The 27,998-nt window shown below is 37.5% G+C and overlaps 2 protein-coding genes across 3 annotated transcripts; one reads left to right on the plus strand and one right to left on the minus strand.

The window, feature by feature from the left end:
• The first annotated feature begins 2 nt into the window (after window positions 1-2).
• On the plus strand, window positions 3-5,500 carry Rbis (ribosomal biogenesis factor). Its single transcript, XM_047566608.1, has 4 exons — window positions 3-132; window positions 2,464-2,580; window positions 4,816-4,932; window positions 5,373-5,500. The coding sequence occupies exons 2-4, from the start codon at window positions 2,467-2,469 to the stop codon at window positions 5,439-5,441; spliced, it is 300 nt and encodes a 99-aa protein (XP_047422564.1). The 5' UTR covers window positions 3-132; window positions 2,464-2,466; the 3' UTR covers window positions 5,442-5,500.
• Window positions 5,467-27,998, minus strand: E2f5 (E2F transcription factor 5). Of its 2 annotated transcripts, none has more exons than XM_047566596.1 (8): window positions 27,469-27,998; window positions 14,084-14,193; window positions 13,085-13,246; window positions 11,113-11,156; window positions 10,233-10,297; window positions 9,257-9,524; window positions 7,202-7,246; window positions 5,467-6,248 (listed from the first exon to the last, which is right to left on the minus strand). In XM_047566596.1, exons 1-8 carry the CDS (start codon window positions 27,706-27,708, stop codon window positions 6,139-6,141), a joined length of 1,044 nt encoding a protein of 347 aa, XP_047422552.1. In that variant the 5' UTR covers window positions 27,709-27,998; the 3' UTR covers window positions 5,467-6,138. The 2 variants fall into 2 exon arrangements, with proteins under 2 accessions (XP_047422552.1, XP_047422548.1); XM_047566592.1 differs by having other exon boundaries at window positions 5,468-6,248; window positions 7,202-7,249; window positions 27,469-27,997.

Here is a 27,998-nt window from a genome sequence, read left to right on the forward strand (position 1 = left end):
GGGTGGAACTACGACTTGGGAGAGGAATCTTTGAGTGGATCTTCTCCCCGGAACTTCCTGTACCGTGGGCCTGCAGATGGCGTCACCTGGAAATTGAGCAGCTGCATGCGGGTATCGAGGATCTGGTGAGAGGTAAATGAAATTTTTTGACTGGCTAGCGTTAAATTCGCTGGGGTTGAAGGAGGACTGGGCCGGCCTCACGCCGCTGTGGCCTGGAGGTTTCATCGTGCTCTGCCTCAGGCAGCCCTAGCAGGCCTACAAGCCCAGGCATGAAATCCCGGTGCCACCTTTTAGCAGGTTCCCAGTTTGGGATTGTCTGTTACGATCTCGATTTCCATGTGGTTGTCAGAGAATTTTCTTTCTTTTTTTTATATATTGGGGATTACCACTGGGCTTTACCACTGAGTTACACTATCCCAACCCTTAATTTTTTATTTTGAGACAAATTGCTGAGGCCGGCCTCGAACTTGGCGATTCCCTTGCCTCAGTCTCCGGAATCGCTGGGATTACAGACGTCCGCTAGCCACCAGGTCTGGCTAGAGAATTTTTCTTAAAATTGGGAGGGCTGCCTAACAGGGATATGTAGTTTTATGTTGGTCTGCTTTACGGTACTGGGGGATTGAACTCAAGAGGTTTTACCAGTGAGCTACGTACATCTCTACACGTCTTATTTTTTATTTTGAGACTAAGTTGCTGAGTCTGGCCTAGAACTTGCCAACACAGGCCTTAAATTTGCAAATCTGCCTCAACCTCTGGAGTCGCTGGAATTACAGGCCCTGGATTGCAGTCCTGCGCCACCGTGCCCTGATTATATATATATATATATATATATATATATATATATATATATATATGTAACATGCAATTATGTTGCTGTGTATGTTCCATAAATATATCAGTTCTGTACTATACCCGACATAATAGTTGATTAATGAACACTAAATGCGTGAGTGGGTTTTGGTTCCTATTGCAAATTTTAGATTACTGTACTTGAATGGTTTTATTGTGTATTTTCTTCTTATGTAGTAATCATGTCTTTTCTACTGCATTCACTTCCTTTAAGTAGGAGTACTGTTGGGGTTCAAGAGCAGTGCTTTCTCTGAAGTTTCTTAGGCTTAATGGAGGATATAAATTCCAGTAAAGAGACAATGTGAGCAAAGGAGAGACAGGAAGAATGTGGGCTAGCCTGGTTAGTGCAGTTTGAATAGATATAGGAGTTTAATATTTGGTAGATTTAGGGTACTGGTAATACGCCAGGCCAAGGTATAATTTCCTCTTTCTGTCTTAGAATAGGCAGTGAAGATTTTTTTAACAATGGGAATGTTGTTCACATGGCACTGTACAAGACAAGACACTGTTAGCTGGCTTAAGCAAGGGGTTGGCAAACTTTTGGTAAAGAGTCTGATACTATTTTAGGCTTTGTGGGCCATAGTTGTAATAGGAAAGCAACCACAGGAAGCACACAGTGAATGGACATAGTTGTGTTCAAATAGTTTCAAAGTCAGGTGCTTGGTCTAATCCTTGGACATGGTTTGACAATCTGGTCTAACAAAGTGGATCCAGGGACTGCAGCTATAGGCAACTACACCATGTTTTTGAACTGATTTTTTTTATTTGCATCTGAAAAACAGTATCACCCAACATAAGCTCTGATCTAATCTACATGGTTTTAAATCCTGGTATCCCAAGGCACTAACAGTGTGATTTGAGGGCAAATCTACTTCTCTTTCCATCAGGTTTTTATCTGTAAAATGGGGATAACAGTACTTTCCACAAAGAGGAATTGTGAGAATTAAATGAGTTACACATACAGTGCTAGAACACACACATAATGCTTGTACATACAGAAAAAGCTCATTGTTGACTATTATTTTAAAAACTGTTCCTCACATGAATTATTAAAAAGTCAGATTTGAGAGCTGTTTCTAAGGTATAAGTTAAAGACTAAATGTGCGTTTAGCTACATAGCAAAGGCAGTAAGTTTTTAGGGAAAGAGCCTTAACTTGAGGGAGGTAGGAAGAACTAATTTTGATGGGATGATCAGGAGAGAAATAAAAAGAAAGAAATCAAGGATACAAAGCAGTTCTTAAAGTATGACAGGAACCAAGAGTGTAGTTAGTATGTTGATGAGCAGAGGGGTAGTTGATAATGGTTAACATTCTCAGATGCTGCAGAGAAAAAGTCATGTTGATATTAATGAATTCAACTACCAGACATTAATTGGGTACCTCCTATGGTCAGGTACTGGGAATGCATTAAAGGATTAGGTAAGTATGCTGTACTCAATAGAGCAAAAAAAATCTAGTCAGGGTGAAAGACCTAGAAATAGTTTAAAACATTAGTTTTTTAAATAATCAGGTAATAAGATGGAATTTCTTAAACTGGTATCTTTACGTTAAAACAAAGATTTAAATGAATTTAGTTCATAAAGGTAGGCACTTAATTGAACTCCTTTCTTCCTAGACAATGGCCAAGAATAAATTAAGAGGGCAGAAGTCCAGGAATGTATTTCACATAGCCAGCCAAAAAAACTTTAAGGCTAAAAACAAAGCAAAACCAGTTACTACTAATCTTAAGAAGGTGAGTATTTGTTATGTACTCTGACTTTGTTGTTTACAAGGAAATCATAGTTGTAAAGCTCCTGAACAGCTGAATTCTTTTGAAACCAGAAGTTCTTTAAACGTTTAAAAAAGAAAAAAATGAAAAGTAACCATCCTTTCTCAAACGCAAATGTAAGAAAAAAAGCATTTTAAGTGCAAACATGAGGCATAATAGTTTAATAACTTTATTAGAGCACAGGAATCATAAAAAAAAAAAACAATTATTGTATGGGAAACGGTTTTTATTTCTGAACCCAAATCTATTCAAGAATCTACTAATAGAGCCAGACATGGAATATCAGTCAGGACCCTTTCTTTTTCTCCTTAGGAATTTTATCTTAGAATTCAAATGAAGATAAAATATTTTGTTTCTTGAAGTATAAATTTGAAAGAAAGGAGTTTACCTCTTTTATATTTTAAAATATTTGAGAAATTTCTTCAAGTAGATTCTTTAACATTCTTTAAGAAAACGTTTTCAAATTCAAATAGTAGATAGAGTCAGCTATCCAGGAGTCAGTAATTCTCACAACGGTCATAGAAAAGATATTTTAACTCACTAGCTGAGTTAAGCTTTTAACCCAACAGTTTGGCTTTGTAAGTGCTATAAAGGAAATAAATCTGGGTGATATGAAGAGTTTGGAGTTGAGTTTACATAGGATTGTCTTCACAGTTAACATTGGAGCTACGAATGCCAAGAAGTGGGAAGTGCTGGGAGTAGCATGAGAATAGCAAGTGCAGAGGTCCCAAGCTAGGACAAAACTTGATGTATTGGAGATTATTACGTTTGGATAGGAGGTACTGGAACCTTTATGTGTTCTGATAGGTAGGATCTAAGAGAGATCTGAGTGGGCAGCATGGTTGGAGAAAGTATCAAACACTTTCTCAGAAAATGGCTTTGCTGGGGAAAGTTGTAAGATTGCCAGACATTATATGTAAGTGGCAAATTTAAGTTTGTGATGATGAATTTAAAGTAAAGTTAGTCAGTTATGACTTTTTCCAGCGTCATTTCTGGGCTTAGAAAGGGGTAGTTGGACATAACTAGGTTGCCAAGCAAGTTTGATCAAGAGAAAGATGAGAGGGGAAGTTAAAAGAGGGCAAAGAAGTGATAAGATGATGCTCATGAGATCTGTGCTGACTGAGGGGAAAACTAGGATAGGAAGATATGAAAAATTGTGAAAATGGTGGGAAAAGGTTTCCATGAGGTTTAAGAATTGTTAATAAACTAAATGAGCTATAAGGAGAGGAAGTATTTGCAGAAGATATTCCATAAGAGTAGATGGCTGTGGTAGATAGTGGAAAAGATCCTTGGAGATGAGAACTTAAGAGATTCAGAGGCCATAGGATTAGATTTTTTTTTTTTTTTTTTGCAATGCTGGGGATCGAACCCAGGGCCTTGTGCTTGCAAGGCAAGCACTCTACCCACTGATCTATCTCCCCAGCCCGGATTAGATTTTTGATGCCTCTAGGCATGAGAGATTTAACTGATCTTAGGTTTGAAATCTTTCATGAAGGAGCAAGGAATTGTGGTATTGGTAGGAAACCGCAATGAGAAAGGGATACCACAGTGTTCTCATGCTGAGGTTTTGAAGGAATTGTTTGATAGCAGCAGTGAATGTCAGAACATCACCTCTACCTCTTCAAAAGAAGAGGGCTGCTGGGGGCTTCCATTAAGATAAGGTGGTCAAGGAAGGATTCAGAGAAAAAAGGAAAAGCATTCGAACCAGATTTGTTTTACAGATGAAGAAAGCACTATAGCCTAGAAAGACTGGTCACATATTTTGGCCTGTTTATGCCAGTGAAGTCGAGCTATGAGACATAGCCATCATTTTGGAGTGGTGGGGATACCGGGAACTGAACTCAGAGGCACTTAACCACTGAGCAATATTCCCAGCCATATTCTGTATTTTATTTAGAGACAGGGTCTCACTGAGTTGCTTAGTGCCTGACTTTTGCTAAGGCTCACTTTGAACTCGTGATTCTCCTGAGCTGCTGGGATTACAGGCGTGTACCACCACACCCAGCATATATCCATCGTTTTTAAAAACCAAAAATCTCTTGGCTAAAATTTCTAGGTGAGCCTATAACAGATTTAGTGTGAATTATCCCAATTTGGTAAGGTCAACAAAACTTTTTAGGTTTAACAAGAGTAAAGATGAATACATTTTATCTAATTATTATAAGATGGTGGATTACTGCCCTTTTTCTTTTTTAACAGATAAACATTGTGAATGATGAAAAGGTTAACCGAGTGAATAAAGCTTTTGTGAACATACAGAAGGAACTTGCACACTTCTCAAAAGGCCTTTCTCTGGAACCTCTGCAGAAAGAACTGGCAAGTAGAAATCATTTAAAATTAAACTCCACATTTTCAAAGCCTATAAGTTGAATGAAATTTTTACAGTTGGATCTCTGCTACATTTGGCTTTATAGTATGTATGGCATATTTGTTCATATTCAGATTCTAAAACATTTAGTCTGAATATGTGAATTTATTGTTCTATCCAAAGGAGTGGACTAGAAGAATAAAATGGCTGGGCATAGTGGTGCACACCTGTAATCCCAGCTACTTGGGAGTCTGAGGCATGAGGATCACAAGTTCAAAGACAGCATTGGCAATTTTAGCAAGACCCTGTTTCAAAAATAAAAAAGGCCGGGGATGTAGTTCAGTGGCACAGTGTACTTTAGTCCCTCATAAACTGGATAACAGATTATATTCAAATTTTTTTGTCATCTAAATTTTTAAATATATTATTAATACTTTTCTCCCTTCAGAGTTCTCAGCATCATGAAAATGAACCAGTTAATGTTGACGAAGCTACAAGATTGATGGCTCAGTTGTAATACAATGGAGATGCATGGAATTCCCCCCAAAAGATCAATAAATTAAGTGTTTTATACAACTTTATTTTTAGAAATCTTGTTAATGTACAGGCATTGGCACATTTTTAAAACAAACTACATAAACAGATCTTTCCTATGCTCTAGGAAAGTGGAATGTCAGAAGTCAACAAAATGTGATAAACTTAAAGTGCTAAAACAGAAGGCACTTCACAAAATCTGTTCACTGAAACAGTTACATATCCTCATTTACATCCTTCACTTTATAAGTGGCAGTGAATGTCTGTTTGGGTTGAAGGATATACAGAAACAGTTTCATGGCAGTAAAAATACTAGACAAACAGTGATTAGCCCTTGGCCACCATTTTTGTTTTGATGTCCTGAAGTCTACTTTAATCTTCCTGTCATAAGAGGAAAAAACAGGATTCAGAATTGGAAGCAAAGCTGAAATCCAAAAATGTAACTATTTGCTGTAGGGGAGGCTGGTAGATATTAAATCATTTTTTCCCCTATAGCAATCAGAGCCCTTTGTTCTTATGGTTGAAGTTTTGTGAAGTAAAAAAGAAAGTATTAGAGAAGAACACTTCAGAATCAGTGAACTAAAAGGTGTTACATTCATTATTTTAAATACTTAGGTTATTAAGAAGTCTAAAATGTTACACAGTTAGAGGTAGATAATAGTCCCAAGTTTCCATAGAATCTAATAATTTAGTATCTGGACATCAAACAGGTCACAAACTCCTTCATTATCATCTAAATTAAAGTTGTAGTCATCTGCTGGTGTAGGAGAAAGTCGTAAGAGAGGAAACACTGCAAACAAGAACAGTCAACGTTAACTATGTACACTGGATAATGATGTTTAACATAAAATACTCTCAAATACATCAACTCAAATGACTTCCTAGGTAATATATGAATTTTTAAAAATTACATATAAAGTAAGATCATATTAATGACCAATGTTTAATGTAAATTGGAAAGATTTCCACGTAAAGGTAATTTATATATTGGTTACTGGTATTAGCTTGAGAAATAATACTTAAATTTAAAATTATTATTGGTTGAATTTGTCACTGAAACATAATTTAAAAATTCCAGTTGAAGTATATTGCTGAAGTATGCACTAGATTTAAAGTTTGCAGATGTTCTCTAAATGTTTAATAAATCTCTTAAGTCATTACAGTACCATTTGCTAACTTAACTGTTACCACTTCCTAGGTCTCTGCTATCTTTGTTAGGAACCAGGACTCTGAATCCAAGAACTAAATAGAGAAGTGAAGCCTAGAGAGAATTATTAGTATATTTTAATTAACTGATTTAAGAGTTATTTCATATTAGGTGATGACATGGCTAATATTAGTAATAGTTTGGTTATTCACATTGGTGGTTTGATAATGAACACAGTGGAGGTATTTACACAGTTGAGTTTACTTATGTTGATTTCAACATACTAATTTACTCTTCTTAGGCCTGATTCTTCAGGGGTGCAAAGTGCTAATTAGGAGTTTATTCAATAAAGGTAATAAATCTCCCTTTATGAACTCCTTCTCTCCTTGAAATGCAAGCAAAGAGAAATAAATTCTGAAGAATAGCTGATTTACTATAAAGTGCTTTTATTAAGGGAGAATCTTTATGAATCATAGGAAAGCAATTAGAAAATACAGATTCTTCATTTCTCTTAATTCTCTTAAATCACATCAGTTAAAAAAATATAAGAAAGCATTACTGATTTAAATAAAATAGTAAAATTTTAAACTGCTTACCATCAGAAGACATTAACTCATCAATGATATCTCCACTAAGGGATCCTGCTAGAAAAAGAAATGTGACAAATTTTATTATGTCTGTTTACGTATTTTAGAAAAAGGCAATTATGTTTAAACATAGGTAGTCACGTCACCAGCTTCACTGGCAGTGAAAAGCTTAAGTACTAGAACTTTGTGAAAAGACTGTTTTCATGAGTACCTACTTTGTGCCTGGAATTACTTTTAAACTTACAAACTCAAGATGCAGATCAAAAGACTCATCACTCTTCCAAAATTCACTTAGTTTTATAAAGTCTGGTGTTCTGATTCCCCCAGACACCCAACCTTAAAACTTCAAACTCACTTTCCATTCCTCGTTCACTTTACCTCCAGATGTCACATATAAAATGTTAAATATTTTGCCTACATATTTCTCAAATCTGTTCATGATTTCTCTCTCCAATCCCAGTGGTGTCACAGTATTTTGACCTTATATTCCAGCACAGTTGTGTAATCACAGACAATTAATTTTCAGTCTCCATAGCCTCTAATCTCTTCTTCCTCAGAGCATCTTCTTAGTTTATTATTCCTGTGCTCACCACTGTGCAGCTCTAAACTGTATTACTTTCCTTTGTCACGTATCTTAACTAGTCTTAACTCATTACTCTGATGCTCAAGGCTTTGTTTCACCTGGCCCAAAATTAGTTTCTTTACTATTTCCAAATATAAGAGTATATATAGAACTAAATACTAAAAAAAAAAAAATTTAATGCTGTTGAAGCATTAAATTGGCACATACAATGTACCAAATAAGTCCAAGGCATACAAAGATTGCCTCCTTAATTCATGCCAAATAGACTATAAACTTTTAAGGACTAATCTTCAATTGTCCATTTCTGTGATTTCTAGTTTAGAAATACAGAGGAAGAAAAGGAGAGAATATGGGCAACAAGCAGCAAAAAAATCATCTGTGTCCAGTTAAGTCTTCTCAGCTTCACTTTTAACTATTCTGAACTCCCATAGTAGCAGCAATAAGACAGCCCATAGGTAAAAAACAATTTGCATTATGTATAGTAGTTTCTAATCATCTATAATATGATAGCTACACTAGCACAACTAATTCATTCATTCAAAAATCACTGAGAGACTCCCTATCATGCTCCCTTTATTTGGAATCAGTAGGATTTGCTATAGATCCAGTCCTGGAACCAAGGGAAAAGACTGGGTGCCAAGGCATGTTTTGCTTTTTTAATAAATTTAAGAGTTGTCATTCCTATCTCCTGATGCCCAACTTTCAGTGTTTTACTTACATCATCTCAGAGTTGAAACAATTTAGAAAGGCAAGATTTCCTAAGTAATTGGTGTTGAAAACATTTATCAACTCTAAAACTAAGCTTCCATAATAAAACGTTTAACAAAGAACATGGAGAAATAGGAGGTATAAGTCACTATGATCTACTCAATTTTCTTAAATAATTCTAACACATTTAAATGGTTCATAGCTAGATTTACTGATAACAATCTTATTACCAAATAAACGCTATATAAAAAGTCAAAGGAAGAAAAAGGAATAAATTTGATTTAATCCTAAAAATGGAATTCCTTTTTTTTTTTTTTTTGGGTGCTGGGAATCGAACCCAGGGCCTTGTGCTTACAAGGCAAGCACTCTACCGACTGAGCTATCTCCCCAGCCCCATAAAAATGGAATTCTAAAGAAAACAGCAAACGTTGCCACCCATAAATATGCTCAGTATTAATAGTTCTTTACACAGTCTTAAACACATAACTTATTAGTGATTAATGAATTGTGTGTATATATTTATATATATGTACATATATAAAAATCTCTAGCAATATAAAAAGTATTTTTTAAAATATTCCTCATAATAACCTAGTGATAGGCATATAGGAGACACTAAATTAATATGCATTGATTAAATTAAGCTCATTATTTTGCTTCCCATATTAGGTGATAGAAGTAATATCACAACTAATAAACTCAGAAAAGTTCTCCAATGTATATAATATTCATATTTTCCCCTCTACTTTTTAAAACAAAGGCCCCGAACCCACCTGAAGATATTTCTGTAGCTGGTATCTGCTGAAGATTCTGGCTTCTTTCGGAGACATGTTGCTCAGGCAGGTTCTGAGCTGCTATGTTGGATTTCTGTGGAGTCACTGGAGTTGAGGACTGAGAGGAAGGCTGTGTAAGGTCATCAGGTGGGGGAACGGGAAAAACCACAGGCTTAGACGAACTGGACTCTTTATTTATAAGCAGCACGTGGATAGGTCCTGAATGACTCTTTAAATTGATCTGGTATTTCTTTTGTCCATTCTGACCCTTTGAAATTATTGAGTATAAATAAAGTAATAAATATTAGTATTTTAACTATCTTAAAACATTAAAAATTAGGCAGAGGTTTTAAATACTAAGTAAAATCACACAAAATAAACTCATAAAGCTGAAACACAAGAGTAAAGATGAGTAGAATGGGATATTGAGGGCTCTAAACAATTTGCCCCTAAAAAGTAAGCTTTTCTCAAATACTATCAAAAACTCAGCTATAGAATTTTGACAACTATACACTTTTCACTGCGTGTAATCCTCTCTATCTGTGCTGAGCAGTATCTCAAGCATTCTCCACGAGTACAAGTTCTATCCTATCCCCTGAAGTTAGCCAACCATGAACAAAGTCAATGACTTTTTCTACAGAGATATAAATATAAAATCCCTCCATTTCAAAAACGTAATTTGTATCCTGAAGCTATAAAACCCAGTAACATAAATGCCTAAATACAATCATTACTCATTCCTTGATGTCCCCTAGATCAAATACAAACATTTTTTTAAACTTATAATCAAGTCATTTCTATAATTTTACCAAAGTACTTGATAACATCCAAATTCAGACATCAATACTTTCACATATAAAACTTGAAAACAGTAACTCAAATGTTAACTATTAGCTCCTGTTCAGCTCAACAGAATATATTTCTCTTGAGGTAAGAGATCCATTTTTCCCTCTTACTTAAAAACTATACTACATACCATTTCTGGAATAGGTACCTCCAACTGTGTACCAGAAGGTGCCTGAATGGCCAAAAGGGTATCACCTGGTCAAAAAAATAAATAAATAAATACTAATAATAATATCAAGAAAAAAAATAGAAAATAATATCAGAATATAAGGGCTAGGCATACATTAAGCTATGAAGATTTTTATCTTCTGGATGCTGTATTTTCTATTCATAAATCCATATATTTTATCTGTATTATTTGTTATTTGATAACTTTAATTCATTTTTCTATTTGGTACAAGAAAAGTATCAAGGGAATTTTGGTTTTGCTGTTGGAAGTCCAATTATTTCAGCACTATTTGTTGGAAAGACTATCCTTTACCCATTGGATTACCTTGGCACCTTTGCTCAAAATCAATTCATGTGTGTGGAAGTCCATTTTTGAATTCTGTATTCTGTGTCATTTTTTTCTACATGTCCATTTTTATGCCAATAATAACACATTGTCTTCATTAATGTCAGTTTATCAAAAATTTTTAAATCAGGTAATATGAGTCCTTCAGATCTATTCTTTTTAACTTATGTTGGTTATTCTAAGTGCTCTGCATTTTCATATAAATTCTGTAATTTGCTCGCCAATTTCTCAACCAAAAAAAAAAAAGAAAAGAAAAACCACTGTAGCTATTTGGACTGGAGGGGGAAAAAAAGGAATATAACAGGTCAGAATGGGAAAAGCAGTTGTTGCCATGAAAACAGAAACTAAAGCAGCCCATCAACACAACACTGTAGAGTAAGAAAAGATATCTACAAATTCCTCCTGAAAATGATGACCTCAGGTGGAGTGCATGAAGAACTCTCAATTGTTCTATAATCAACAGAGGAAAAACAAAGGGAAAATTAACAGTACTTACCATTAAAACAGTTACAGATGTCTTCATGAGTCACATAGGAAAATGTACTGTCGTAAGAGTTAAGGAACAGCATTTATATCAAGATCCACACATTAAATTGAAGTAATAAATCTGAATGTCAAAGGAACTCAATCACCAAATGTATGAAAGGGCTGTCACACACGGTCAGATAAAAAGGAACAGAAGTCTGGAAAAGCAGACAATCAGATAAAGATCCATAAAAGGAGTTCCTATCCTTTGCGTTGAGAAGGTGCCATTCTGATTTCTGGAACTTCTAAGGGTTCTTGAGATAGAGATGGAAAACACTGTACACACCAGGGGCCTGGGGTGGGTGGGGAGAAGCAATGGATGGGAAAAGGACACCCCTGGCAGGAATGGAGAGCAACCAAACAAGCTTCCACACCAAGACTCTTCTTGGGTCACTGTTTTGTGTTTCTTTATGAGTCAGGTATAGCCACAAAAGGAGACAGGGAAAGGCCTGAGAAAACAAAGCTTATTATACTCTCAGATCCTACAGACAGAAGGCATGCAAGCCATGTTGGGAACATGTTAGGGTAGTCAGGAGACAGAGGACAGGGGAGAGGGGAAAGCATTAGGCCAGAGCCATTGTTGGGGTTTCCATGAGGACAGCAAGGCAACAAGAGTAAAAACTTCAGGAGTGGCTAAAGAAAAATTTTGGCAGGCTCTATGCCACAGGGTTCTCTCTTTTTCTGGCCCTGGAAGAATGAAGGCAGAAGAATATTGCCTCCTTCAGATACTGTCAGATAGAGGAAGTACAGTTCAGAACTGGTTAGTCTGTATCAAAGGCCTGCTTCATTCTAAGAACTGGAGCCCCCAGAGGGGCAGCTTCTCTCCAGCCTGAAAGATTTTATAAAGTGTCAAAATATCATAATATACAGAAAATCACACACACATACATACATTTAAAACATAGTCATGGTTTGGAGAATCATGAATGGCCAGAATTGTAAAGTTATAAAACAGGGAAGCAAAGTCAAGTATCACCTACTTAAATGGCTTTTGAATCCTGGGGCTCTACAGGACATAGCTAAAAGCCCCAATGTTGTCACAGTTAAGTAACTCTGATCCATAGGAAGAAAATAACAAATGGAGACTGTGGACCTGTTCACCAAATACAATATGAAAAATAAATTATGATGTACACATTAGTCAAAAATGCACACGGTGGTATAAGATAAACTGTAGTTAAAGCCATGGTATGAGAAGCCAGGTGTGGTAGCACATGCCTGAAATCTCAGAGACTCGGGAGGCTGAGGCAGGAGGATCACAAAGTTCAAACAAAGTTCAGTAACTTAGCAAGACCCTGTCTCAAAATAAAAAATAAGAAGGGTTGGGGATGTGGCTGAGTAGTTAAGACCACCAAAAAAAAGGTTTCATGAGAGTACTGGTAAATTCACAAACCACCAGAATCACAAGTATCTATGGTAGGTAGTGGTTTGTAAGAAATACATGGAGGTACATCAACTTACATTTTTCCTCCAACATAATATGATAATTACATAAGGATACCTGTCCTCTAATATAAAGAAACACCATGAATTGATTGCGGACCCATGTATTTCATCTTCAGGTCAAAATTATATTTTCAAAACTTTGAGAGTTGCTGAATTTTGACCACTTCAGAATAATACTAAAAATAATTATTTAAAAATATGTATGTACTTAGCAATATTCACAGACCCCGCCCCCACATCCTAAGCATACTCTGGCAAATACAGTGCCTCCCATCAAGGTGGACTGAAAACTTTTTTTCCCTTCAATGCAACACAGGAATAATGTTAATATACTATGTAACTTAATATTTTTTAAATATTAGTATAAATTATTAGAAGAATATTAAAGAATGTTATATTACAAAACTTTAAGTCTTAAAAACACCGTAATAAAATAACTGACCTTCAGGCTGGAACACTATATTCTACAGTTATGTGTAACTTATTTGAAAGGATATCTATTATTAATGGAGTCGTCCATCACATTTTTGATGCTCTGTTGTAGCCACAACTTCTGCTGATCAAGTTCTCTTTCCTTCAGTTCTAAATCTTCAATTTCAGCTTTAAGAAATCTTAATCTATCTATAACTTCTTTAGTATTACAGCCGGCACCTACACCTCTTAAAAACATATGAGAATTAATATTCCCAAGATCAGACCTAGGTTAATATCACTTAATAAAGCTAACTTATTTAGTAATATATTCAAAATAAAAATGTTTACACTCTTCTGAAAATCAAACATTAAAATCTTTACAAAATGTCAACACTATAGCTCTGAATCTACTTGCTTAAAAAATTTATTGACAAGAACCACCAAATTACAAAAATTCTCAATATGTTATAGAGTATTCTTTGTCCTCTGGAACATCAGGCTAGTGACTGAAGTACCAAATGGATGTCAAAGCTAATGGTCACACCTAGCAGTTTCATGATGTTGGTAAAACAAATTGCAACCTTTTAGTATTTTGGTGGAAGTTTGGCTAATAAAATATAAAACTAAGGTCAGAGGGGACATCCTAAAGAACATAATGTGTTTGTCACAAACACACAACCATGTAACAGTTAATAAAAAACATCATGCATCTCAATTATTATTTAGAAGTCATATTCTTATGTGTAAAAGATGTAATTCCTGTTCTCAGTTTCTCTTTGTTGGGTATAGACCTGGGCAGGGGGATTAATAATAAATACAAAGCAGTATGCAGAGTAAGCAGCTTGAGGGAGAAAGTAAAATTTGAACTTTGAGTATAAATTCAGCAACAGAGAGAGTAAAGGAACATCCCAAGACAGGAGAGACAAATACAGAGGACCAGAGGTGTGTCCAGGGAAAAAGATGAGAGGCCTGGTGTGACCCGAGAGCTAAAACAGAAGTTTGGGAGGGAGAAATGTTAGAAAGATAAAGTTTTATAGAGCAAAACTAAGGTTTGTAAAATAGGGTGCTGGTTTGTTACTTACTTCCATTGGATACTGTTTTTTGACTTTTTTTCAATCAGATCAATTCCTTCTAAGACATTGGTGATATCATAAATTCTTCTTTTTTGCCTCACAGCTAAAGTATCTGCAGCCTGTTGGAAAAAACAAGCAAACAAATAGAACAATGAAATAAAGAGCAGTTTACATTTTAAAGCCAAAATGGACTGATTATTCAGTGTACAGCATGAGGATCCAATCCCAAATATGACCCAGTCAGTTGCTTGGGTACAATAGCTGGATATATTCAAAGCATCTCCTGAACATTACCAATACCACAAAATTTTTTTCTACTTAAGAGGTAGCAGATGTTGGAATAGGAAAATAAATAAATAATAATAAGGTCATGCCATAAAGCCCATAAAAATAAAAGAGCACAATGAGAATACTTCATGTCTCCTTATGGACTAATCTGAGCAAGAGCTAACTGTCTACCCTGTTACTTTCTATCTTACTTTTCTGTTCAAAAGTAGTCTCATCTAAAAACAAGTCTGTCTTGAAAAATTAAATCTCTACAATTTCTTTTTTGGTAATTAAGACACTTGAGGAAAAATTCTGAATTAAAACAGAATTTTTTGATAACTATCTGCATTTTTAAAACTCATAATGAGAACAGAGAAATGATTCATGCCATCAACAGAACACATAAGAATCTACAAGAAATCAAAATCTATAGCACAGTTGGGCACTAGCAACTATTGCACAAAATCTTGGTGGTTTCATACACATTATATAAGATCAACAAAAATATTACATGCTACCATATTATTAATGAATTCAAGAATAACATTCAGTTCTTCTAATTAGTCTCCACTCACATTTTTGACATTTGTTTCCCAATAGAACAAAGAGAACTTCAAAAGAGAGGTTACCCTACAATTTGTTTTCAGAGTTTGTTAGACAACAGCCTATCCTGAAAGTAAAGTCATATGTTAGGATTAATGGTAATAACGTAAAGGAGTATTTATGTCCCTACTGACAACTTTCAGCACAGTAGCTAACGAACAGGATTTAACTGCACATAATTGGTTACCAGCTCTCCCAGGACATCATTATTTCCCTGATTCTGTAGCTCCTACAAAAACCCAACAGAGCACAGTGTGAATCTGGACCTGCCTTGCAAGGACACTGCCATGAATGGCTACTGCTCTCCTCGCAGGCATTTAGTCTTCAGGAAAATGGAGGTGCTTTTGATCCACTTACATACCATCCACCTATTTAGTCCTTCAAGAAGGGGATTTGAGTCTCTATCAGTGGACCAGGTGAGTAGATAGGATATGGCAGAGAAAGAACTGGAAAGTGAGGCTCTTTTGAAGTCCCCAGCTCTGACTTGGCACCATCTCTTCTAAAGAACCACAGAACTACGAGCAGGAAACTAGAACTAGGCATGGTCTCACTGGTATCCTCTTTTGCTGTACTTAGCAATTCCCTCCATATTTTATCCACCTTCAAAGAAGGTCTGTTCTGTTTCTTGAGTTTCAGACTGTTTGAAGAACAGCAGTCTACTACAGTTAACTGTAAAAATCTGAAGGCGAGCTGGGCACAGTGTGCATGCCTGTAATCTGGCAATTTGGGAGGCTGAGGCAGGAGGATCACATGTTCAAAGCCTGCCTCAGCAATTTAGTGAGACCCTGAGCAACTCAGCAAGGCCCTCCTCAAAACAGAAAATAAAACAGGCTGAAGATGTAGGTCAGTGGTTAAGCACTCCTGGGTTCAATCCCTGGTACCAAAAAAAAAAAAAAAAAAAAAAAATCTGGGGATTCCGCCTTTGGGTCCCCTTCTTTCACCCAGGGGAAGTCTGCTTTTACTTTTCTTTAATAAATAAAGCTTCTTACTTTCTACTCTTAAAAAAAAAAAAAATTCTGAAGTTGAGAATTCAACCTCTCACTCTCCTCTGGAGAGGCACACTTGAGAAGTGACCCAGAACACTCCTAGCCAGGGCTGTGTTCTGGGTGTCTGTGTACTCACTGACATACCAAAGTGTTCACTACTATGGCAAAAGCTCACCTGGTGTGCTGTTAGAGCAAGTTTGTATGAACCAGACCCCAAGGACTATCCTATGTCATTAGGCAAGAGGCCAGCAGAAAGAACTTGCAGCTCAAAATTGTTCAAAAAATGTATGTTTATATTTATTACTTCTTAGCAATCATAATATTTAACCCTTGTCCTGTAAACAAACCAGCATTTCTTAAATACTTTTCTATTTAAATATATGGATGACTGACACACATACACATGCTACTCAAGATGACCTCCAGGTTTTTCTTTCAGCAGTTGCTTTATTCTTCAGAAGTTAGGTTCTGAAACTGGGTATGGTGATCCAGAGACTCAGGAGGCCGAGGCAGGAAGATTACAAGTTCAAAGCCAGCCACAGCAACTTAGGCTCTAAGCAACTTAGCAAGAGCTTGTTGCAAAATAAAAAACAAACCAAGGGCTGGGGATGTGGCTCGATGATTAATCACCCCTGGGTTCAAATCCCAGTCCCCCAAAACTATTAGGTTCTGGAGTTGAACTCACCAAGATCTAGCCCCAACGCTGCTACTTCCAATCTTCAGCTGATCTCCTTAGCTCACTGAGCCTCGCCTCTTTATTTGGAAAACAGGACAATAATATACAAGGGAATTGAGGGGAATAAACTGGATAAGCTTGTACAATAACTGCTGCATAGTTGATACTTGAATATTGGCTGCTAACAGCCTCATCATCAAATATAGGTTGAAAAAGAACTGCAGATATGATTCAAGTTTGTGTGTATATAGACCATTGTTTTACACTGTATTTTTAAAAGCTGTTTGTGAATTTTAAAAAAAGCTTTATTAAATAATTTGAGGCTTTCAGAGTTAACAGTATCGTACTCTGAATCACTACCACCATCATCATTTATTTAACACCTACAAAGTTCCATGCTTAGTGCTGGGTCTTAAAGATTCAGAAGTGACAAAAGAAAAAGTCCCCGCTCCCCCAAAAAACAGGTAAGTTAAAAATATACAAATAATTATGCTTGGAGGGAATGCAGGCAGGAGGAGGATGCTGTATATTAAATTATATTTTCAGAGGAGAGTTCAGTAACATTTGAGCTGAACAGGGTAAGTCATCCTGCGAACCTCTGGTGGAAGCACTTATAGCAGAGGAAGCACGGAGCACAAGGCTCTGGAAGGTGAAATGTGCTGAGTTCCTTAAGGAAAGGTGGGCAGACCAGTATAGCCAGGAAGAGAGGGAAACTGATGAGAGGTGGAGAAGAAGAGATAAAGGTAGTCAAGTCAGAGAATTGGCAAGGGATCAGATCACTGGGGCCTGTGAGGTCATGGTAAAGACCTTAGCCTTTATTGCCAGTGAAATGGAAAGTCTTTGGTAGGCTCTGAGCACATGGGTGATTTAATTTCACATTTTAAAAGATTCTCTCTGGCTGCCAGCAATATGGAGACTCTTCTATGGGAGAGCGGGTAAAAAAAAGAGGTCAATGAGAAGGAAGAGGTTGTATTCCACTCAAAAGACAGCAGCAGCTTGGATGGAAGGGGCAGCTGTGGAAGTGATAAGAAACAGTGAGATTCCAGTTATATTTTGAAGGTAAAGCAAGCAGCAATTACTGAGAGAGAAGAGTGCCTGGCTTGAGCAAGTAAAGATGAAGAATATCATGGGAGGAACAGGTTTGCGGGACATTGGAAATCAGGAATTTGACCATGGACACCGTGACATGCAAGTGGAGAAATCAAGATCACTCAAGTCTTTTGAAGACAACATCTGCAGAGAAATGAGGGTCTCCAGGAAGTGTTTTTTTATTCCTTTCTCTTGTAAAGATGGGAGTTATTTCAACATGTGAGCATGCTGCTGGGAGTGACCTGGTAACAAGTGACAATTAACACTGCAAGAGAGAAGAGACAATAGCCAAAGAGATGGCTATATATGTAGGCAAAGTGGGGTGGGGGTGGGGAGACACGGAATGCCTGAATGCTGAGAGATTGGCCTTGACAATCACAGGACATTAATAAATGAAGTCTAGCAGAGTACAGGGTGTATACTGAGGTGCATTAGTAGACAAAAAAGGGAAAGAGAGTAGATATTTCCTTCTCATTGCTTTTCTTTACTTTTCAGCTTTGGGGGGAAGAGGAGATAGGACTATTAATGGCTGACAAGAAAGGAAAAAGTGAAACCCTTCTCTAAGAGAGCAGGACAGCAGACAGTATAGAAGGAATGCTGGACAGCACTAATGGCCCTTGGGAAATCAGTGCTCATGATTTAGCAGTAAGACTCAGCAATATCACTATGCGGTTCTCTCTGGCCCAGCAGAGCTGCCTGAGCAGAGGCAATGGGTAGGCAGAGATCAAAGTGAGCCCCTCTCCTCATCCCATGCCTGCTACTGAACTGAAGAACAAGTGTGCATGTGCAGACATTAAACTCATTTCGGAAGATTACATTTACTGCAATAGGATATGACTGATATAACCATAAAGGAAGCAGTTTGCAGGAAAAGTAAACAAGTAAAAATAACCCTCTCCAAGAAATAGATCATTCCTCCAAATACTAAATCCTATCCTAAAAATATGATGTCTCACCAATGGTGAACAAGCCAAATAAACCAAGACAGCTACATCTGTATGTAAGTTCTAAAAACGGTTTGGAGAATCATGAGGACACAACCTGTCACTTGAACAAATGGGTTCAATAAGGCTTAGGGCAAACTGGACAAGGAGAGAGATTATATGGTAGCTTTATTTGAATTAGGATTAGCTGCAACTCATTTGCTCAGTGATGTTCTTCTCATGGAGCATAATACTGCATTTTAAAAAGCTAACATGAAAATAATAACTGTAGAAAACACCCTGTCCTTCAGAGTTTACCTACCAGAACCACAACAGTCAATACATGCACACTCAATATTTTAGCTACTGTGCTTCAGAAATTTACATTACAGTGAAAAGGAACAGAATCAAAATTCAAAAATGTACAAGAGCAATACTGTATAAAACCAATTTGTTATACCTGAAAATAAGGTGAAAGGACCCCAAGCGAGGCAGAATTCACCCAAGAGATTCCCTTTCAACTGTGCCATATGGTATCTTAGGTTGATCTAGTTCAAAGTTTACAGATTATCACCTAATTTCAAATGCTATTGAAGATACTGTGTAGAACATTTGATTTTGATCTACCATGAAGAACTTTTTTTAATCCAGTAACAGGATAACTGTAACAGGATTTTACCCAGATGTTATCTAATTTAATGCTCACAACAGCTTTATAAAGTAGTTGTTTTACTGGTTTAATAGCAAACAGATTCAGTGGGCTTATGGATAATCAAAGCACAGTTTGGTGTTAATTATATATTCACAAAAATAAATGTGTGGCTAAACATTTTCAAATATGCTTATATAATTTTAAAAGACTTTAAAAACATTTGGTAAACAACCAAAGATTTCCAAGTTGTACAAGTGCACTGAATATACAAGTTAAGCAAGACAAGTCTATTTGAGGTTTCATACAGAGTGTATAAAATGGTCTGAAAAAGCAGAAAGACCTTAATTGCCACTTATTATTTTATTCAAAAATAATAGTAAGAAAAAAACTGCATACACATTTAAGGCTTTGGGACTGTAGCCCACATCTTACAGAATGAGGTTAAGAAAATGAAAAAGTTCCATAAAGTAGAAAAGTAAAATATTTTAAAAGGTGGAAAAAAATAAAATTCTTAGGGTGAGGAAAGAGTTCCTGGAAGAACTATTTGTTTGCAATGGGTCTTCAGGGGTCATTAAATCAACAAGGAAATTAAATACCAAAGAATGAATAACTCTAAGGACACAAAGGCTCCCTCCAGAAGCAGGATTAAGTTCATAAATGTTTCAATTCCTTATCAATGCTCCACCCCAAGGAATCGCTTCTAAAAAACACCTTCAATGGTTTTGCTACCACAAATTGCTACTATACTCAGTATTTTTTTAAATACATAAGCTTTAATTTTTTTCTAATTATCATTTCTAATAAACGCATAAACTTTTAATAATGACCTTCATTTTTACTGTCTCACTCAAGTTGCCAAAGAGTGCTAAAAGAAAAAAAAAAAAAAAAAAGATCTTGGTAAAGTGTATGCTTAACTAGGAAAATCCTGCTGAACCTTTGAAATCTATAAATTACAAAATCTAGGGACTATCCACATCACCCACTGCATACTTTGAAAATTCTCTTTCTCCTGTTAACTTTCTAAAAAAGGCAAGATACATGTGCATCTGCTACTCTCCCACTGTCAGAACAGCATAAATGTCAGGTATAAGGGCTCTGGGATAAGGCCTGTTAACTACCTGTATGACCATGGGCATGTCTCTGTGTGCCTCAATTTCTTCATCTGTAAGAATAGTGTTAATACACTGTTCTTGCTGCGAGGATTAAGCACAATATTGAAATACTTAGAAAAATGCTTGGCACTATTTTTCACCCAATTTCTCAAGTAAATAAGGAAATACTGTTCAGTGAGAGTGAAATCTATCTGGTTAATCTATTCCACTAACTTTAACAAATTCAGATCACAGTCAAGCACGAAGACATGGGGGAAAAAAAACTTCTGAAAAGCAAAAACAGGTATGAATTGTGTAATTTTCTACTCAAGTTGACCGATTTATATAGGTGAACATTTTATATCATTTTATATAACATTTTATATCATTCTTAACCATTTTGGCAACACCCACAGGAGGAAGTACCACCATTACACTAGGAAGACACCTGGACAGCAGTTAAGGTTCAAGAGAAAAACCATAAAAGGGACAAAATAACTCACAAAGCATACAAAGTTGAAGTGGACATGGCAGTGTCCTAACATATTTCAAAAATGTTCAGGTTAACATTTACAAAGAATTCAAAGAAACAATATTTATCATTAATATTCATAATTTGGCATGATAGAAACTTGATCTCTATTATAAAAAGGTATAAGAAATTGAGGAAACCCTAAAACTATTCGAACATGGTTCTCTGGGTGGTGGCATACTAGATCATTTTTATTCTAGAATTTACTAAACTTTTCCCAACTTTTCTAATATTTGTATGTTACTTGAGTAATTGTATTTTAAGTTTAGAAAGGAAAATCATAGAAAGTACCTCCCTTTCACAAACACATTAAGATATAAACAGAGACTCATGGGCTAATTGGGAAAAGTCAATCTTAACTGGCAAAAATCTAAAAAAATCATATAAAAATAAAAAATATTTTAACAACTTATATCAAAGAAATGGCATAATATAATATACACATCCAGACAAATACATGTGTAAGTCCATTGATAGGTACCTCTATTCAAACATTTCATGGCTTTGTTCATTAATGGGAAGTAGCAACATCAGAACCAAAAATCTCTAAACTACTATTATAAGCAATCAATTCATCTTGTACAGAACTGGAAAAATGAGGCAGCTCTGCCCCTCTCTAATAAAGCTTTTTAAGGGCTAGGGATATAGCTCAGTTAGTAGAGTGCTTGCCTTGCATGTACAAGGTCCTGGATTCAATCCCCAGCACTACAAAAAAAATAAATAAATAAATAAACTTTTTTTTTTTTTTTTTAAATCAGTCTTAAATTTCAGTAGCAGATAGACCATTTGCTTAGCATGGTGGTTCAGGACATTAATTCTGTCACAGACTACAGTGGCTCAGTTTCATTTACTATGTATATCAGGTAAATCACTTTACTTCTTTTATCCTTAATTTCCTCATCAGCACAGTGGAGGCACCCTTCACAGTTCTGTCCTAGGGAGTAAATACTCATAGGAAGACAGGACTTGGCACAGTGCCAGTTATAAAGCATTAGGTATTGACAGAAATTTTTCTCATCTTGCAGAGCTTTATAGTCTTCCAAGAACTTTTTTCTATTGAGCAAACGATCTTGTATTTAATAACTGTCTAATAATTAGAACCTGAAAGAGATGCACCCAGATCAGCTTTATTTATTTTAATACACTTTATATTTTAAATAGTTTTAGATTCACAGCAAAGTTGAACAAAAAGTATAGAGAATCCCCAAATACCCCTTTCTGAAGCACAAGTAAAACTTCCCCATGATCAACATTACCCACCAGTTACCAACGAATGTCAGAATTTCATCCTTCTTTAAAGCTGAGTAATATTCCACTGTATATAAATACCACATTTTCTTTATTTCTTTTTTGGTAGTGCTGGGGATTGAACCCAGGGCCTTGTGCTTACAAGGCAAGCACTCTATCAGCTGAGCTATATCCCCAGCCTCAAATACCACATTTTCTTTAGCCATTCATCCATTGAAGGGGCAATCTAACAAATGAGGTGAAAGGCCTCTACAATGAAAACTACAGAATACTATAAAAAGAAACTGAAGAAGACTTTAGAAGATGGAAAGACCTCCCATGCTCCTGGATAGGCAGAATTAATATTGTCAAAATGACCACAGTACAAAAACGTTATACAAATTTAATACAATTCCTATTAAAATCCCAATGACATTCTTCATAGAACTAGAAAAAGCAATCATGAAATTCATCTGGAAAAATGAGAGACCCAGAATAGCCAAAACAATCCTTAGCAAGAAAAGTGAAGCAGGAAGCATCACAATACCAGACCTCAAACAGAGCTATAGTAATAAAAACAGCATGGTATTGGCACCATTATGCTTTCATACAAAATAGTTTCACTGCCCTAAAAACTGTTCTCACTGTATTCATCCACCCTCCCCTTTAACCCTTGGCAATCACTAATGTTTTACTGTCTCTACAGTTTTGCCTCTTACAGAATGTTGTATCATTGGATTACACAGTATGTAGCCTTTCTGGACTGAATGCTTTTATGGAGTAATATGCATTTGTTTCCTCTGATACCTTTTCATGACTTGATAGTTCATGGGCTTTTCAGCACTGAAAATTTAATTGTTTAGATATATCAGTTTATCCACTCACCTACTGAAAAACATCTTGGTAGCTTCCACATTTTAGCCATTACAAATAAAGCTGCTATAAATATCATGGGCAGCAACACAGCTCAGCACAGTTGGAGCCCTTGCTCCTCTGGACCCCTCACATAAGGGTTTCAATTGGAACCTTTCCTTACAAAGTTAGGGTGGAGCACTGTATTCCATTTTGTAAAACTAAAATAATGATAAACAAAACCACAAATTATTTAGGAATATATGCCTAGGGTTACCTTTGAGAGGGGAAGGACTTCTAAGGTATTTGTAACCTGCTGTGCACTCCACAGATGTTCATTTTATTTTATTTTTTTATAACTACCTATGTTAAGATAAGAAACACCATAAATATTTATCACATTAGCCCAGGTATCATTCAGGCAATTTATTACTTAAGGAATTACAATAAGAGATAAGCAATCTACATCATATTTTAAAAAGCTAAAGATGACACAAAAATAGCAAATAAAATATAGAAGCCCAGTTATAAATTATATTTAAAAGGAATTTTCAAAACAATATATGAATAATGAGTCATAGCTAGCTTAACAGATCTTTGAATTCTTAGCTATGGGAAACAGAATCCTAGTTTAGTTTGAGAATAACATGGAATTTATCATCTATACCCTTATTTTATTTTTTTGGTGGGACTGGCATGCATGCTAGGCAAGTGCTTCACCCCTAGGCAAGAGCTACAGCCCCAGCTCACACCATCATTTTCAATGCAGGAACTCAAGTTAGCGCCCTTCTCCTCTATAAGAGAAGTAAAAATAATCATGCATTTTTATTTATAAGATAGACCCCATGCCCTTACACAAATGAAAACCTAAGTTTGTTTTTTAGGACTACTGAAAGGTAATATAGCATGGGGAATAACAAATGGTCTAACTTCAAATATTAGCTCTCACTTTGTACTCTATGACAGTGGCCCAATTACTTAACCTATCTTGGCCTACTTTTCTTTTCTTTTTTTTTTTTGTGTTGCTGGGGATTGAACCCAGAGCCTTGTGCTTGCGAGGCGAGCACTCTACCAACTGAACTATCTCCCCAGCCCTATCTTGGCCTACTTAACCTAGCTGTTTCCTCAGCTAAAAGTGGGAATATCAGGCCTACACTTCTACAGTTATTAAGCAGATAAAATTATATATGGAAGTATATGTAAATGTATTATATATGTAAATGTTAATTTATGTAAAAACGCCCAGCACACAGTACACTTTCAATAAATGTTAACTGAAACAACATAAACGGCAAACCATATAGCCAGCACCGTATAACTTTTCATCTGACTGGAATAAATTAATAATTACCCCACCTCCACTACTGTAAATGAGAGACTATGAAATGAAGGTGGGCAAATGATGAATAAAATTTTCACAAATTATGCTGCGTAAGATGGTGCACACCTATAATCCCAGCAACTCAGGAGGCTGAGGCAGGAGGATTGTGAGTTCAAAGCCAGACTCAGCAAAACGTGGCACTAACCAACTCCGTGAGACCCTGTCTCTAAATAAAATACAAACTAGGGCTGGGGATGTGGCTCAGTGGTCAAGTGCCCCAGAGTTCAATCCCTGGAACCCCCCTCCCCTACAATTTTTTTTCTCAAATTGCTTCCAATGTATTTCTATTCTCTCCTAATTGTTAAAATATGCCAAATAGCTTTCTTAGAATTGATTTGCTTTGCTATGTCCTCAGTTATTAAAAAAGAAACATCAGTAAGATACAGCATTATGTTCTTATTCTTCAGTATTATATGTCAGAAAAAAAATAAATAGCATCTATGTGGTCTTGAGTATCTTATGAAATCCAGGATATGTGAATATTTATGGTAAGATTAATATAATTTTTAAAATTTGTACAACTTGAAAGTATCAATAGCACCACCCAGTGCAGTGGTACATGCCTGTAATCCCAGCTACTCAAGAGGCCAGGGCAGTAGGATCCCAAGTTTGAGGTCAGACTGAGCAACTTAGGAAGACTGTGTCTCCCCACTCTTAAAAAACGTGGGGAGGGGAGCCTGGAGATGTAGCCCAATGACAAAGAGCTTGCCTAGCATGGACAAAACCCTGGGTTCAATTCCCAGTAACGAAAATAATAATAAAAAAATCAATAGCTTATGCCAACATATACTCACTCCCCAAACAGAATATAAGGAAAAAAAATGTGTCTTTACAATTTCAAATTAGAGGAAATTTTATGATTGTCTATGTTGGTCCATCTTGAACATGTTGTTATCAAAAATGTCTTTATATCTTTTACTACGGTATGCAATAAGAAACATCACTGGAAAGACTTCAGAGTAATTCTTACATATATTAGATTCCATATATAAATAAATGAAAATGCATAAATAAAATATGTATTTCTGTAAATAATGTATACATGAGAATGATGTTCAAACTACTCTCTACAAATATAAAGTCACTGGGGCTGGGGTTGTAGCTCAGTGGTAGAGCGCCTGCCTAGCATGCATGAGGCACTGGGTTCAATTCTCAGCCCCACATATAAATAAATAAAGGTCCACTGACAACTAAAAAAATTTTTAAAAAGATAACAGGTCATTAATATAATCATTATTGCTGCAGAAATGAAACAATGTTGTTATGAAATATTAAACTCTTTTTCCTATGCACTACCTCTATGATTTGTGTGGAGAAATTATATAGCCACAGATGAAACAGAAGGAAATCAAAGAATTTAAACAAGGGCAAAGTTTCATCAAAATCTGAGGCAAGTCGATGGAGAAGTCCTCAAAAGCTTAGCCCTCTGAGTTGTTTTATCTGGAAAACCCCAAACTTCCCTGATTTCTTATGCAAAAGTCACACTCTACAGTTGAATTTCTAGATTTTAAATAGGAGTTTGTAATTTGTTTTGTAACATCCCTAGTTTTCTGAGTGAGTTCCTGTGAACTTCTTTAAAATAATTCATTTTAATTCAGCACAATTTAAATACTATAGATACCATAAAGTACTTTTAGGGAGGGAGTAAAGAAGAGGGTGGGGAGGGCAAAAAAAAAAAAAAAAAAAGGTATAGAGAATTTCTCAAGGTGGGAAAAAAATTTCAGGAATAACATTTTGTAAAAGGGCAGCAGAAACTACTTCCGGAAATGCAAAACAGTGCAATGTGCTTCAGCTGCGTAAAGTAGAAGAATTCAGATAATTTAACTCAACAGTCACTTGGTGAACACCTACTATATCCAAAGAAAGGAAAGGATATTCAAAGAAAGACTCCCCCGCGGGCTATCCTGAAGGAGGACCCCTAGCAGAAGACAGGGAATTGGCCCCTGCAAGTCTTTGGTCCCAACAACCAGGGAGTACTGGAGGACCTCCAGTCCAGCTCAGATACTATTTCCGTTGCTTCAGGCTAACTGGAAGCTGGCAATGACACAGTCAAGCCAGGTGGGTGGTCTGAGCACCCTCCTGGGTGCTGGGGTCAATCCTCCTAGTAAGATCAGATTTTTAGGATGTCAAAGAAGGAATCTGCAGTGATTACTGACTCGTTAGTAATTTTTGTTGTTTTTTAAAACTTTGGTTCTTAAACTTGGTGCGCTGGCTGAATTTTAATTCAAATCATCCAATTCCCCTTTCCCTCAGCCCTGTGGACTCCTTCCAAGGCCTGCCTGGAACGGTTAAATCATTCTGTATGACCGAACAGCTTTTAATGCATGTTGTTTGAAAAATCTGAACGGCCGCAAAAAACGAAACGCACGTTCTCATAAAACAGGAGAAAGTTTACTAACCACTGCCACTTCTTCGGGTGAAAGTTAGAAAACATCCCCTTTCCGTGTAATGGCAAATCTCACTTCTGGGAATCTTTAACAGATGCCAAATCAAGTCACAAATCAAATATCCTTTCCTAACCATGAGGATAATGAAAGAAAGTGGACGACGAAGAAGGTTTCCAAAAAAGGTGAATACTGTTATGATGTTAACGAGGAAGGTGTGGAAAGAAAATTCAGTTTTATTTTTTCATCCGGAAGAAGTGGTACGACATTCTTAGAAACAACCGGAATAAGGTCCCAACCGGAATGCCCCATTAAAACCATCGATTCCCCACAGCAAATCAAGCCTCGATATCTCCGAGCAAAGCGCCCGGGTACCCCGTGAGTCTCTGCCACAGGTGGACGCGGAGCGGGAAAGACACTCGGCCGCCCTCGGGTCCCTGCGCCGGAGACCAGCCACGCGGGCGCGCTCGAGGTCCCGGGCTCTTTGTCGAGAGCGCCGCGCGGCGCCGGGCTCTTGGGTTACTCAGCGGGTCAGGGCCATCCCGGTCCCTCGTCCCTCCCCCATCCCGGCGTCCAGCGCCCCTGCGCAGGCCACAGGCTCCCACTCTCCCGGCGCCCAGTCACCACAGCGCGCGTCCACACCACACCGCCCGACCCACTCGTGAGGGGCTGGACTTCTCCCCGGGCCGTGAGCTCCGAAGTCCGCCCCCATCCCCGCCTCCCGAGCTCACCGCTTTGAGATCCAGGACGCCGTCCTTGGCCTCCTGCAGTAGCGACACGAACTTGGTGGTGAGCAGCCCCAGGCTTTTCTCGTGCCTGCTGCTGCCGCCCCCTACGCTCCCGAGCTGCGGCGGTGGCTGCGGAGGCTGCGCTTGGGGAGGCTGAGGCTGAGCCTGCGGACGCTGGCCCTGGCCCTGGCCCTGGCCCTGCGGCGTCTGCTGGCCGGAGCTCGCGGGCTCGGCCGCCGCCATCGCGTCCCGGCGCCGGGGTGGTCGGGCCCGCGCGCACCACGCTCGGCGCCCCGCCCACGGCCACCTGCCGGGTGGGCTCCGCGGCGCCGCTCCCCCGCCCGCAGAGAGCCGCCCGGAGGGTCGCGGGCTGCTGCAAACAACAGGTGCGCGGCGCCCACCGGACTCGGGGCCGCTCGGCCGCTCCGCCCCCTCCCCGAGCCTGGGGAAGCGTGAATGGAGCCCACGGCCGAGGGGAGGGGGAGTGGAAATGAGAAGGGGCTGCGAGGGGTGGGGACCGGAGTTTAAATGGC

Source organism: Sciurus carolinensis, chromosome 1 (genome assembly GCF_902686445.1).
Source record: "Sciurus carolinensis chromosome 1, mSciCar1.2, whole genome shotgun sequence".
In the NCBI taxonomy this organism is placed as follows: Eukaryota; Metazoa; Chordata; class Mammalia; order Rodentia; family Sciuridae; genus Sciurus; species Sciurus carolinensis.

Coding starts and splice junctions, on each gene's coding strand:
- E2f5 (XM_047566592.1), bottom strand. CDS start 27,708: ATGGCGGCGGCCGAGCCCGCGAGCTCCGGCCAGCAGACGCCGCAGGGC. Junction 11,157..13,084: donor GACGACTCCATTAATAATAG/ATATCCTTTCAA, acceptor TTACGACAGTAC/ATTTTCCTATGTGACTCATG. Junction 6,249..7,201: donor TGAGTTAATGTCTTCTGATG/GTAAGCAGTTTA, acceptor TCTTGTTTGCAG/TGTTTCCTCTCTTACGACTT.
- Rbis (XM_047566608.1), top strand. CDS start 2,467: ATGGCCAAGAATAAATTAAGAGGGCAGAAGTCCAGGAATGTATTTCAC. Junction 2,581..4,815: donor TTACTACTAATCTTAAGAAG/GTGAGTATTTGT, acceptor CTTTTTTAACAG/ATAAACATTGTGAATGATGA. Junction 4,933..5,372: donor AACCTCTGCAGAAAGAACTG/GCAAGTAGAAAT, acceptor TTCTCCCTTCAG/AGTTCTCAGCATCATGAAAA.